This window comes from Semicossyphus pulcher, unplaced genomic scaffold, assembly GCF_022749685.1.
Source record: "Semicossyphus pulcher isolate SPU_LCO1_2020_fin unplaced genomic scaffold, fSemPul1.0.p SCAF_1, whole genome shotgun sequence".
Lineage (NCBI taxonomy): Eukaryota > Metazoa > Chordata > Actinopteri > Labriformes > Labridae > Semicossyphus > Semicossyphus pulcher.
In genome coordinates this window covers 27190945-27204936 of record NW_027211603.1, presented here as the reverse complement: position 1 = coordinate 27204936, position 13992 = coordinate 27190945, and the positions used below count along the sequence as shown (strand labels likewise).

The 13992-nt window shown below is 42.4% G+C and overlaps 2 protein-coding genes across 2 annotated transcripts in view; one reads left to right on the top strand and one right to left on the bottom strand.

Moving 5' to 3' along the window:
- The first annotated feature begins 635 nt into the window (after positions 1-635).
- On the top strand, positions 636-1694 carry ss18l2 (ss18, like 2). Its single transcript, XM_069663194.1, has 4 exons — positions 636-736; positions 1039-1115; positions 1314-1398; positions 1509-1694. Exons 1-4 carry the CDS (start codon positions 668-670, stop codon positions 1560-1562), a joined length of 285 nt encoding a protein of 94 aa, XP_069519295.1. The 5' UTR covers positions 636-667; the 3' UTR covers positions 1563-1694.
- Positions 1695-2145: 451 nt separating this feature from the next.
- Positions 2146-13992, bottom strand: part of garre1 (granule associated Rac and RHOG effector 1) — a 36059-nt gene continuing 24212 nt past the window's right edge. The window contains exons 6-14 of the mRNA XM_069659200.1: positions 13748-13909; positions 13375-13533; positions 11615-11712; positions 9810-9935; positions 8422-9518; positions 5990-6155; positions 5064-5201; positions 4756-4831; positions 2146-4238 (exon numbers count right to left, since the gene is read on the bottom strand). Of these exons, the coding sequence (XP_069515301.1) occupies positions 3885-4238; positions 4756-4831; positions 5064-5201; positions 5990-6155; positions 8422-9518; positions 9810-9935; positions 11615-11712; positions 13375-13533; positions 13748-13909 (2376 nt within the window). The 3' untranslated portion in view covers positions 2146-3884. The remainder of the gene's footprint in view (positions 4239-4755; positions 4832-5063; positions 5202-5989; positions 6156-8421; positions 9519-9809; positions 9936-11614; positions 11713-13374; positions 13534-13747; positions 13910-13992) is intronic.

Below are 13992 nucleotides of genomic sequence, written 5' to 3'. Positions count from 1 at the left end.
TTATAGTTATTTTCTATACAGTTCTGATAGTCTCTGTTTTTTAAAATGCTAATGAAGGATATAAAATGTAAAGAATTAAACTGAAGTGTATTTAATATGACATTTAATCAGGCTTTACACAATGTCAACTTCCCAGTTCCTGTAAAAGGTCACAGATTATCCTGGGTCACTTTTGACATTTTGGCCTGAGGGTGGCACAAAAGCACAGTTCTTGAAGCGTTCACAACGCAACAGGTTATCTATGAGCAGAATACTCTCACTTAATCTGAAGTATCCTGAGAATTTATGCAAGATTTTGAGGTTTGACTGTGGAATGTCAGGTGGGTCCCCCAGAATTCATCATCTGCAAACTCTAAACAAATGAAGATGAAACACATTAGATTAAATAAAATAATTTATATTCTGAAAATGTTCATTAAGTCTCATTTTCATCAAGTAAACCTTTCATGTACCGTGGCTATCCCTAAGCAAAGAGTCATCTGTAACCTAAACTTTTGTTTTTAGACAAAGAGTATTTTTTTAGTTTGGGGTTGCTATACTGCAGCTCACCAGAATATGGCGGTAATACAAAAAGAATGAAACGGGTGTTGAAAATAAAATCGACGAAGAAGACCGAAATAACCGGAAGTGTTCTGTTACAAACAAGTACGGCAAACGTAATACAAAAATGTCGATTGTTTTTGTGCCAAAGAAACTACGTGGAAAAGCGAAAATCAACCAAGAAACAATACAGAGGGTAAGACACTATTAAAGTACATTTCACGAACCGGCTAACTAGCCATTAGCTTATATTCCCGTACATACACGTAGCTAAGGCGCAAATGTTAACTATTAGCCACAAGCTAGTTAGTCCACTAGCAGTATAGCCAAGTATATCCATTCATGCACTATTTGTTTACAGTCATTTAGGCGCCGTGCTTGCTGAACAGCAATATTCATCTAATTGTTTGTAGACCATGGCTTTTTTCCCCAGTGATGATTGATCATATTAGCTACCGACTTTTGGTCAACTTGTTCATTCTTCTTTTTTTGTCCCAGCTGCTGGATGAAAACGATCAGTTAATCAGATGCATCGCTGAATACATGCAGAAAGGACGAGCCGTGGAGTGTGTACAGTAAGTCAAACAATACAAAGCTCTGCCACTAATACAGTAAATGCATAATGAATAGCTGGTGGTTAGCACATTGATAATAGTGTGTGTGTGTGTGTGTGTGTGTGTGTGTGCATACTGTTGTGAGTTCGGTATATGGGAATGTACGTGTCTCTTTTCTACTGGGTATTTTCAGCTGCGGTTCATTCCTGTTTTCTACAGATACCAACAGATCCTGCACCGCAACATCGTCTATCTGGCGACCATAGCTGATGCCAGCCCGGAGAACACACCCCCTGCCTCAAGTGTAAATACAATCTACACAATTTACGAGTAACCACTGCAGCAAAAATATAGTTCATAATGTTTTCTTTACTAGGTGCTTATTTCCAAAACTGTTATCGTTTCTGTTTCCAGTCTACATCCAGTGAAACCTCGGCAACAAATGTGAACGGCCATGGAGGGACATGATGATGGCGTTGAGTTGTTTTACATCACAAGAAAGATTTATTTGAACTGTTTTCAGAAATGTCACCCACTCCAGGATTACAGGTCATTAATGCTTTATTGGATGTTTGTGGTAAAAATTCTGTGAATACCAAGTCTTACTTTTTACATTAAAAATATATTTATATTTTGGAAATTTGTCTTTGGATATTTGTTTTTGTTATTAATCAGCAAAGAGACCACGTTGTATCTAAGGTTGTAAGAAATTATCATTATACTTTAGTTTAGCACAATTATAATTAATTTTAATTGATTCTCAATAACACTATTGATTTTTATTAATTTATATTTCAAGATACAGAAAAATGTGCAAAAAGTGCTGTGTGAGAATTACATCTTACATATTGTGATTTATACCAGTGCAGACCCAGACACTGTTCTAAATGCAAAAAAGTGAACTTTTTAACAAAAAACTATGAACATAATGGTCTTTTACTAGAAATAAATAAAATTAAAAATAAGAAAATAGCAGGAGCTGAGAACATTTGAAACATTCAGCGAGTAAAGTCAGACACTAACAGAAAAACAACAGACAGCGTTTCGAATTGCTAGTCATTTTTATTCATTTTTTGCATTGCTGGTACACTTGGAAAGATTCAGTTGCCAGCTCAAGAGAACAATAAGCAACATAAGCCAAGCAGTCCCCCTTCATATCTTCTATCAGGGCAACATGTTTTTATTATTATTTTTTTCTTTTGTAGAAGCCACTAGTAAACCATTTGACACAGCTGAGAAGCTAACAGTTACAGTCCAAGGTCTGTAATGATGTCTTTAAAAAAGGCTGCAACAGTTAGGGAGAGAACACAGACAGAAAGCAACAAACCCTATATCTTGATTGTGCAAAGCACATTAACTATAAAAAGATATATATTTATATGTATATACAGCAAACAATTCTCTGTAAACATGTTAAGTATGTTAGTTTTCTGAAAACATGGTGTCATTTCATAAATACAGGCAACATTGGCATCCGCAAACATCACAAAAAGATAACATTCTGGGCTTTTAAATACAGCCCACTGCCATAGAAACCGAAGAAACAAGGGCTCGAAAACACCCTCATCACACAATGTTTTAGTGTTTAGCATGGCATATTTGGTAACCTTTATAGATAGATGGTGTAGTTCAACTCTGTAGGAAAAAAATGTGCTTTTTTCACATATTGGGAAGTGGAAAATAATGTTTTATGCAATATGCCTACAAGAATACTAACATACAGTAATGGTATAACATGTAAGAAAATACAAAAATAAGATTAATACTGTCAATAATTGTACAAGAAAAATATTGTATTATCAAACAGAAGAAAAATAAGGGTTATGGGAGTTAGTGTCAAACAACCGCCAATTAGAGAGGAGGAGGAGGAAATGAATGGAAGTGAAGATGATCCCTAATGCGCTCGTCCAATAGGGCGTGTGACTTCACTGTTTCTCTGTAATCTCAGACCGCCTCTCATCTCTTCAGCACCATTCATCTTCTGAACAACGCTTTGGTTGGAAATAATATTCTGCAAGTGCTATCAATACCAACATGGCACATTGTTACTGCTATAACTCTAAACTCTGGTCAGTTGTTGAAAAAAGTAGTGTATTTCTCTCAAATGACACCTCTGCAGTGACTTACTATATTTATGCTGAGCCTGCTCAAAGCCTCTTAATAAAAAGAACTAAATATTTATATTTCAACTTCAGTATTTTACAAGCTATGAAACAGTAGATGGTAGCTGTACTCTGAGTCATCTTGCGTGAGATTTGGCAGTTACAGCTATGTAGACACAGTATATTTATTACGGGCAAAATGAGAGCATTTTAAGCCCCTGCCCCCTTGTAATCCCCTCCTTTACACGCACGCACACACACACACACGCACGCACGCACGCACGCACACACACACACACAAACACACGTTCAGCTGCAGAAGCAAGTGGGTGACGGCCGTGCACGTCTCCAGCTCTTGTCTGAGGAGACGTCAGCTCAACAGACAGAGAAACGACCACTAGACTGACTGCTGCCAGCATGACGCATGCACCTCTCGTAGTTAAAACATGGCAGTTCAAAAAACTTCAAAATATGCCTCTTTTTCAAATGGGGATGTTTGACATGGAAAAATATAGTTACAAAAATGTTGAGCCAGTGTGTTTACTGAAATTTTGCCTCTATCTGCGGCTTTGAAATCTTCCAATTGAGTGGGTGTGGACTGTGACGGCTGCAGCTCGGCCCACTCGTCTCACAGAGCTGCAGGCCCTCGGTGGCACTTCACGTGGACTCGTTCGGCGTTAGACTGCGATCAGTACTGGTGAAGGTAGGAGGGCCTGTGCTCGTGTTTGAGGGGGAAGGATTTAAAGCCCTTGGTCATGGGTTTGTGTTGCTGCTGTTGCTGTTGTTGTTGCTGCTGCTGCTGCTGCTGTTGCTGCTGCTGGGTGAAGGAGGGAAAACCAGAGGAGATGCCGGTGGAGGGGGAGCAGTCGCTGGCAGTGGACCACACGGGAGACTGCAGCATCTGCATGGAGTCGCTCCACTGGGAGGAAGGAGGGATGTTCATCTGGTACAAGGAAGAGCTGGGATTGGGCATGGTGTTGGTGTGGGTGTGGGTGGAGTGCTGCCATGGCGCTTTGGGAGGCCAGGTCTTAGTTTTGCTGTCCTGTGGAACAAAGTGGATGAAATCAGATGAAAAGGTCAATAAAGAATCAAAATGTCACAACAAGGTCTTACCAGTCAAATTAAATCACAATTCCTAATCATTTCTCTCCATAGATCTGGAAAATGTTTTTCAGTTTTTAATGATTTTCACATGAATTTTCTTTTCCATACAAGCTAATTTGTGAAATTATTATTTTAATATCACATGTAAATTTCTTGCACCTTTGATGCGTGTCCTCACACCCGTCGGTGCTCGTGCCCTAATTAATTTAAAGTTTTTACACTTTCTTGTGCCATGAAACATTATTTGAACACACTAATGACCCATATGGCAAGTTAGCTGAGGAACAGGTTTAACCTTACAAAGGCTGAGACACTGACAAAAAACAAAGGTGTCACTTCAAATAAAAAGGCTCTCAAATGGTTAAAAATGTATTTATACAAATTATATTTTCCAAATAGGAATTTGCAAAAAGAACAAAACATCTTGATGCACAGCACTAATTGTAAAAGTTTACCTGGGTATCATCTCCGATGTGATGGAGTGGTGGTGAGGGCAGGGTACACACCTCCGGCTCACCACAGCTGTGTTTTCTGACAACAGAGAAAGTTAAAGTCTGGGTCACACATCTGAGCCTGCACAAACACTTCTATGCAATCAGTATCAACAGTGTGCAGTAAGCAGGGTGAGGAAAAAGATCACTATTCAGTTTTGTGTCATAGTTTTAAATGTTTAAAGACATTCAGTGAAGTGCATTTTATGATGCAGTAAAGCTGACAGAAATTAAAAGACATATCCAGGCCGGTGGTTGAGATCAGGACTCACCTCCTCTGTTTAACCGCAGCCACAAGGTCCGGCCCAGAAAACATGGAGAACAGACTGTCGCCGTTGGCTGAAGACGTCTCGTCGCTGGAGCTGGCTGAGTCCCCCTGATTGGCTGACCAGCTGCTGTTTACGGCCTCCCTGAGGACACAACCAGGGAAGGTATTAGCACTGTCTCATTCACTGTAAGTAATGTGGTATTTATTTTAATTCATTTGATGGCATCTTAATATCTTCGTGAAACAATTTTAGAAAAATGTTTAATATATGGAATTGTTGGTTGACTTTTCCTTTTTTTCTCCGTTTTGGAGATTTGCAGGATTAACTTCAGCTTTACCACACAGAGCTTACGCACGAGATGCCACTGACTGCAGTTATGACTGTTTGTTTCTGTCTGCCTACTCTCTCAGATTATTCTCAGCAGGACGGAGCTGTCTCACACTTGTGGGCTGAATTCGATGACTACAGTCATGATTAACATGGTAAATGCCTCCCATATCGATGATGTCTGCCACATTAAAAATTTAATCACAACATCGCTCACTGATATTAAGCACTGTGTTGAAACTAAGCTGAAAATAACTCACCAGCAATGCAGCACAAAACACATCCTGAAACACTGCAGTAGGAATCTGTGCACATGCATGTGTGTGTAGCTAGTTTTTATATTTTGAAATTCTGAGTTTAAAAGGTGGGAAGAGCACAGACAACTGCCATCGGAAACTAGGCAAGCAAAATAAGTTCAATTTTTTTTTATCCCTTTTAAAACGCCTGTATTTATACATTTGATCGGTTCATCTATTCATGTTCTTTACAATATATCCTCTTATATATCCTAACGAGGGAAATATATATTATATAATCAAAAACTTGGGAATTTTGATTATCGTCCTTGTATAGCTGTGGATCCATCATGTACAGATACGTACCCCTCACTGTAGTACTCTGGGTGGGACCAGGTCCTGTGCTGCTCATCAGGCATTGGCCAGTTGCTGCGCGGGTTGCTCGGGCGACGGATGTGCTGCACCTGCCGCTTCTGCTGCATGGCCTGACTGACGCCAGCGACGTAACGTGCAAACTCCGGGTCAGAGCCGACTGCGCATGGAGGGAAAAAAAAGGAGGATAAACACAGCTATGAGTTTCTGACACCCTCAGCTTTTCTCTTTCGCTCCCTGGAGCTCAATCCGTTTATCCAGACTGTCGACCATAGCAGAAAATCACAAAGGCTGTAAGTCAGCTCGGCACAATAGGCCTGACTGCAATCAAAAGAGTCTGCTGCACTGTAAAAATAGCAACTGACACAGGCTAAATTCAGCATAAATTGCCAACTTACAGTGGCAGAGGCATGCAGGGGAAAACAGTTGCCGATACTGTCTGACCTACAGTGACTGTATACTGTTACTCAGTTCACGGTCCAAAGTTGTGTAAAATCTGCGCGAATGGTTACAAGACGGTGCATAACGAGTAATAAATACTTTCAGATAGATTATATCAATGTGCACTGACTGGCAGAAGTAACGGCATTTAGATTTCACAAGATATGTGTAAAACTAAACAAGATAAACGCCCTCAATAAAGTCTAATTAATTCATCTAAAGTCTGGCTTTAGCATCCTCGTAAACAACCTGATTAGTATCTCTCCTGACACCAGTTAAGAGCGGTTAAAGACAAAAACCAAGCAGCGGTCATTTATCCTCCCTGCAGGTATACTCCTGTATTTCCATATCATGAGATTGCATTTTTGTGCATGCCGTCCTATCCTGATTTCAACCGATGTCTGCAAACTCATTTTCTTTTATGAGACAACAAAGATTTGAATTTCGATGAGTAACTTTTTATACGTCAGCTGGTTACCATTTCAAGCACCGTAATGGTTTCGACTGGACTGCATGGGCACAAAGCAGCGATACCCTGATCTGAACATTAGTCTCCAGGTGTGATGAATAACTTACTCATCACTGCAGTGGAAGTCAGACAAACATTGCTTAGCTGCTTCTCTGAGGTTTTTTTTTCTAATAATGAAATGATGGTGTCAGCAGAGCTTCAGGCCTTCCCCCTCCAAACACACACACGCACACACACACGCACACACACGCACAGCTGACATAACAGTCTGACTAAGGAGCATGAGAGGTGAGAGCAACACTCCTATTAGGATGTCTCTTCATAACAAAAAGATGACGGGTCATATCTTTCCTTAAATAAGTACAAGATCCAAAACAGAGGATGATGGGGATTGTTTTACATATAAAGGAATTAAATGCATTCTGTCTGCTAATAAGCTTTAACAATAACTTATTCAACTTTCTTTAAGACAAGAGAAGAAAAACCTACACCATGATTTCATTTGGTTTGGTTCATACGGTTTAAAAGGGTCAATTCTAGACATTTGGACCTACAGTGCAGTTATTTGACCGCAAATACGACGATCTCAGGTTTAAAGTGATCATCTTCAGCACTTTCATGTTAACATGCAGGTTTGTAAAACAGAAGCATTTGATTTAGTCAGATTTTTTAGGGGGTTTATCCTTCCTCACAAACAAAACTCATACATCCTTAGTTTGGCTCTGATTTTCTTTTACCCATTTCTTGATAAATTGACAGTCAAAATAAAATATGAAATATTTTGGTGTCAAAATTAAAACAGAAAATAATATTTAAACCAGGGATGCACTGATGCATCAGCTGAACGTTGGAATAGGCCGTGTTGATATTATTTAACAGTTAAAAAGTTACAATTTCATTCAGCAGACGCTTTTGTCCAAAGCGACGTACGTCTGCTTTAATTGTGCAGTAAATTTAACTGTAACATAAAAGTATTTGTTTTCAGAAAGACCTTTGTTAGGCTTTAAGCACTGAAAAATGTGCTATGAACAGGTGATTCTAAAACAGGCTAAAGAGGTTATGTTTTGGAAAAAATATTTTCATGTGAAAGATGTTTGAATAAAAAGATGTACTGGGAATTTGAAAGATTGAATTCATGCTTTCTCAAAGAGTGTGATGAAGGCCTGAATACATTCATTTTTTTATAATTAAAGTTAATTTGGGTCCCTTATCCAGACGAGGGCATTAATAATTACAAAAATTACAGTTATTGAAAAAAACATATCGGCCATCGGCAAAATTGTTGTTTTAAACACCAGCCCTGATTTTCTCAATCGGTGAATCTCTAATTTAAACAGTTTTAAAAGTATTGAGGATATGAAGCCTTTCCCTCTCAACTTGTAAAGTTTTAAAGATGGCTGACTCTTTGGGTCGTCCGAAGTGCCAGATTATGTGTGAATGCACATATCACTTAATGAACCTGTTGAATAGACTGTAAGGTGAATTATCTACAACAGTGAAGTGAGGTGAATCTCACCTGCTGGGTCAAATGGCAGTGTGTCTCCCAGAACCCCGAACACTCCTTCACTCTGGTCTCTGTTGGGCCAGGTGTTGTTCCGAGGCCCCTGTGGCTTCTGGCCCAGCATCTCTGACATCACACTGTCCATGTAGGTGCTGACCAGGCCCAGACTGTACAGATCCGAGCTCAGGTCAGGCAGCCCAGGAGAGCTCCATTGCCCGATCGGACCCAGGGGTGACAGCCCTGCAGGCGGGCCTTGCGGTGGAGGCTGTTGGCCGGAGGTGCCGAGCCACTTGCTCGCCACTCTTTGCTGTGGGAGGACCTGCGGTGGGGTCTGCTGAGGAGGAAGCTGTGGAGGAGGTGGCTGCTGCTGACTGATGGGCTGCAGGAGGTGCTGATAGTACTGCAGGGCCTGCGGGGAGGGCTGTTGAGTTGGAGGAGGGGGCTGCTGTTGTTGCTGCTGAGGAGGAGGTGGCTGCGGTTGTGGCTGAGGCTGCTGCTTCTGCACTGATGGAGGAGGCTGGGGCTGGGGCTGGGGCAAGGTCTGAGCTGGGGCCTGCAGGGCGTTGTGAGAGATGGATTGGGAAGTTGGTGGAGGTCCACTCGGGGGCTTCAGCTCAGCGGGGTTTGCAGACGCCACAGAGTTCCTCCTTTTAACCAGGGGTGACGCCTGCTGGGATTTCCCCATGTTGAAACCTGAGAGAAAGTCGATGACGTCCTGCATCTCTTGGTCAGTGGGCAGGTTCATCCCCTGGTCCTCCGACACCAAACCGTTGGCCAGCTGGCCCTGCTGGGGAGAGTCCGGGGTGCAAGACAGGCTGCCCATCTGCAGGATGCTCTGGATCCTCCCGTCACTGTGGCCCAGGCTCTTGGCCTTTTCCTCAGAGCTGCTGCTTGATAGCATGCTGCGAGACGGGGTGTTAGGGATGGAGTAACTGCCGCCACTGTTAGAGCTGGACGAGACCTTCTTGGTAAACTTGGAAGTCAGTTTGGATATTGTTTTAGGCAGTCCACTGGAGGTCTTGGAGCTGGTGCCTGGAGGCAGGTCTGCCTGGCCGCTGTAGTCTGGGCTCTCCCGCTGCAGCTGGATCTGAATGGTGGGCAGGGCTTGCTCTCTTTTGAATAGAAGAGAAAGACAAGTATTTAATTATTTTGTATGAACAGTAATGTTTTCAGTACTCTTAATGGATTTGACTATGGCTTGCCAACACGTGTAGTTTGGTTCATTTTGCAGAACAAATTATTGAAAATCAGAAGACGTCATTTAATGGCAAAACGAAAAACAAAAGCGGCAAATCCTCACAAACCAAGAAAAGTAAACATTCGTTATCCTGCATCATGAGGACAACAGATGCTATGCTGTACACATCACCTGTACAGAACAGCTATACTGTACTTTCACTCACTTTCTCTCCTTCCACCTGTTGATGTCAAACACTGCCGTGTAGAGCACATCTACTAGGCCGAGGGTCTTCTCCGGGTCCAGGCTTCGCTGGAGCAGGGACATCGTGGCTGGGTCCTCCTTCAGACACCTGGATATGTACACACACACACACACACACACAAAGACAGAGCAAGACGGGACAAGACATGAACTACAAATCGAACACATTGTCTCGCACACAAAAGCCCAGGTGCATGTGCTGAAAAGATGAATATGTGATATTTGATATTCATAAAAAACAACCCTACAGCCTCTCAGCCTTTCAGCTCACAGGCTGGTCCAGGTTTTCTGTAGTTGCTTCTACACGTCTCACATGTTGGAAATAAAACAGACATCTCCTTACCTGAATGCTAATTCTAAATGTGAACAAAGTATATAGCATCAGTCTCAACCAACACAAAAAAACATGGCTTTGTCATTAACCAGTTCTCCATTCTTCTTCATTGCTTCTGAACATAAGACATAGACAGGTCTAAATCCTCCTTTGGGAAGCCTCATGTGCACACCGAAGGCATGAACCAACGGCGCGGTCATTTTGTTCCCAAACTGTGACATTAGATCAGATTTACATATATAACCTGTTTGTTCACTCTGCTGACCTTACATAATGTTGTGTACACAAAACCAGATAAACAAGTGTTGGTCAATGTCATTGCACCTGGCAGGATTATAATACCAATTCTGTTCATATTTGCCCTGCATTATCTGAGACAAACAATATGATCGGATTATAAATTAGATTATTTGTTAACTACCACAGCCACCAATCAGAAGAAAACATTTCACTGTCTGCAATCTTCTTTTAAAAACAGCTTCTTACTAAATGATGTAAAGATCCTGTACCTCGGTTTAATGAGAGAGGATGTTACATAAAGAAGGACTGTTATCTGTGTAAAATATGTTTACTGCTTGTAAGAAAGCAATAACACAGAAATGGCATAAACCTGAACCTCCGAACCTCAGCGATTGGATAAAAATTGTTAACGAAATCTTTGTAACGGAGAGACAACTTTCTCTCTGAGACTTAAAGGACCAGTTTGCAGATTTTCAACCTCAGTCCTGTCATGCTATTATGGGGAGCTAATGTCATTATAGTAGTAAAAATCCAATTTCTCTCTATGCCCTTGGAGGACGCTATCTGTTTCTCCAGTGGGCCCTGGAAAACCTCTGCCAGACTACGTAAAACCTGTCATCCATCGGAGGCCAGGGAGCTCGCTAAACTACACTTCCTCAATCTAGGACGCCACCTCCGATGTCATGTCTCGTTCAAAATCAGGTTTGAAATGTAGACTGCAGACCTGAAGATTGATTTTTTTAGACAAACCACCGGTGTATTCTCATTGTATTTCGGATTCTGTACTGCTCAGAGGCCATTGCCTGCGGTAAAAACTGTAGTATTTCAGTGTCTCTCGTTACTTTCAGAGGGAGTGGCGCAATGCATGCTGGGTGTTGTAGGAATGTAGAATAGGCGAAACCACGAGCTTTCTACACAGCTATGGCGCCAATTTCAAGTATTATTACCTCTGTCGATTACAGAGAACACCAGCTTTGACTGACAGTGGCTTTTTCCAGGGGCGAACTGCTCCTTTAAAGGAGAAACCTTCTCTAAGAAGTGGGAGAAATGGACTGCTCTTGCTGCACAAGGTGTGTTTTTCTTTTTCTTTCTTTCTTTTTTTGATATTATTGTTATTTTTCTTCTTTTGTTCTTGTCTTTAGAAAAATGTGAAAGCTAACTCGATAAAAAAGTATTAAAAATGATGTGCTTACCATGTAGAGGGAACCTGGACCACCACCTTTGAACCCTCAAGAGTGATCTGCGGAGCATAGGCCTCCTTGTTCTCAATCTGAGCTGTATCAACAACCACCTGTGGGGACAAAGAAACGCACCTTCGTTAGTATAACTTGACAAAAACCCTTTCTTCAGAGCCTCTCAATTTACAACATACATTTCTCCTACATTTCAAGGGTAATACAGTTAAATAAAACACTTCAATCGAACAGACTGGTTTTATCCTCTCCAACATGTAAACTCGTCAGATTGTGCCCCTTTACCAGCCATGCTAACATTAATAAACATACGCAGCAGTCAAAGGCTTTTCACTGATGTCTGGCATTCATTTCCCACCATGCAGAGGGAGAGGCAGTTCAAGGTGAGGAAGCCGAATGCATTCAATCAGCCGCTGACAACAAACAGGCTCGTCTTCCTGCTGGTCAGATTTATTTGCGAGTTCTTTGAAAGTGGCCTTGGCTCCTCGAGACCCACACAACTGGGTCAGCGAGAGGGAGGGAAAGTGGGAGGAGTCTCTTTCCTGTATTGCAGGAAGTTACCCTATTGTTATCCAAAAAGCAGGTGTATCCTCAGAGACCCCGGACTCTGCTCACGTCACAGAGTCCTGTCGGCCATGTCGGAACAAATACGACAAGGTCAACTTTGTTGCTGCTCTCTGAAAGCCATGACGAGCGGGAAAAAAAGGAGTCACTGCTGAATAACTTTGCCAGGAACAGGAGAACAGATAGGATGATTCTGAGTTCTGTGTGGGTGTAAAGACAGAAAACAGGGAGGAGAAAGCCCGGGTGTGGGGAGGGAGGTTTGAACAGTGCATGACTGTAATGTATGAGTATGTATATGCAAAGTGTGGGGAAGATACTATTCGTGAGAGTGTGTGTGTTAATGTGTGTTCTGTGTGATCTATTCTGAGTCGAGTGGTCATAGGCTCTGATAAGGAGCTAATGCAAAGCGCTCATCCATCATCCAGGGCTTGTTTTACAGTTAGCACGGGACTGGCAGGCTGGATGGGAACGCTCCCTCTGCTTGACACACAAAACAGAGCAGACCACACAGAGGAAATAAACAGCAGAGCATAAACACACTGGTGTTACTCTGTGGAGAGTCCACCGCTGACCCGCCCTCCCTGTGACTCTTGTTTTCAACAGGAGGAGGGGGGAGGTGATTGTGTTTGTAGACGCACCCAGGCGAGCCCATCCTTCACCCAGATGCTGCAGGAATGTTTCTTCGCCTTTGTGTCTCTCTGGTGTTTGTTTACACCTCTCGGCTGCCTCAAAGCAAGCAGACAGATCTCCACATCTCCATTACAAATCTGATAAACAATGAGATGCAAGTTGCCAAACTCGCAGACGCACACAAGGAGAGGAGCCGGTAACTTAAGCAGAAGTGTCAGTGAAGTGCAACAGGCCTGTTCACGTCGGCACGCCGCCTCCTTTCCGCTAATCTGTAGTATCAACTAAACTGTGGTGATGGATGTTAGCACGAGCAAATACTGAATGAGGACTCAACAGAGAACTTTTTGTCTTAGTACATCTCTCACAAACAGGATTCAAATGTGAAGAAGAAAAAGGGCCAGAGCACGGTATATAGAAAAACAAATCATTCAATTAGAACAGGCTAAATGGGAGAAACACAAGACTATAGGTTTGATCTTCAGTTCGTTCACCTTTGACAAACGATCAGGAAGAATCGAGAAATAAGCTTTACTGTAGCAACTCTGCTCTCTAACATCTCTACTCACCAGACCAGCCTGGGCAAACAGCAGCTGGACGGCTGTCTTGCAGGCTCCTCTCCAGCTGGATGGGCAGACTTGGTTGAGGACCTCGGTGACGGGAGAGTCGTCCCTCGGGGTCACTCCGTTCTGGCCCAGCGCCTCCTTAATGAGCTGCAGCATCGTGTGCTGGAGAGACAAACAATGTGGATCAACAAAGCAGTCCACTATTACCGTTTGCTAATGTAACACTAAACACACCACAAAATGAGAACTACAGCCTCCACTAGTCCACATATCTGCTGAGTTTATCACTGCACAAGCACCAAAAGAACACGATCTGGTTGACGTTTTATTATTTTTGTATCTTTTTAAACAGAACAGAAGCAGCATGAAGCATTACCGTTTTCAGTTTGAGGTTTTCAGCCGCGGACTCGTTGAAGGAAACTCCTTTGAGGAAATGTGAGCCGATCTGTACAGGGATGGTGGGCAGCTCACACTGGATGGGCTGGGAGGTGGTATGCATCCTTCCCGCCTGCTGGGCCTCTGCCTCGCTGCAGCAGCTCTGCACACACAGAAGCACACACCAGCATGTAAACACAAAATCACAAAAAACAATGAATAACTCATCATTCTATTAATATTTCA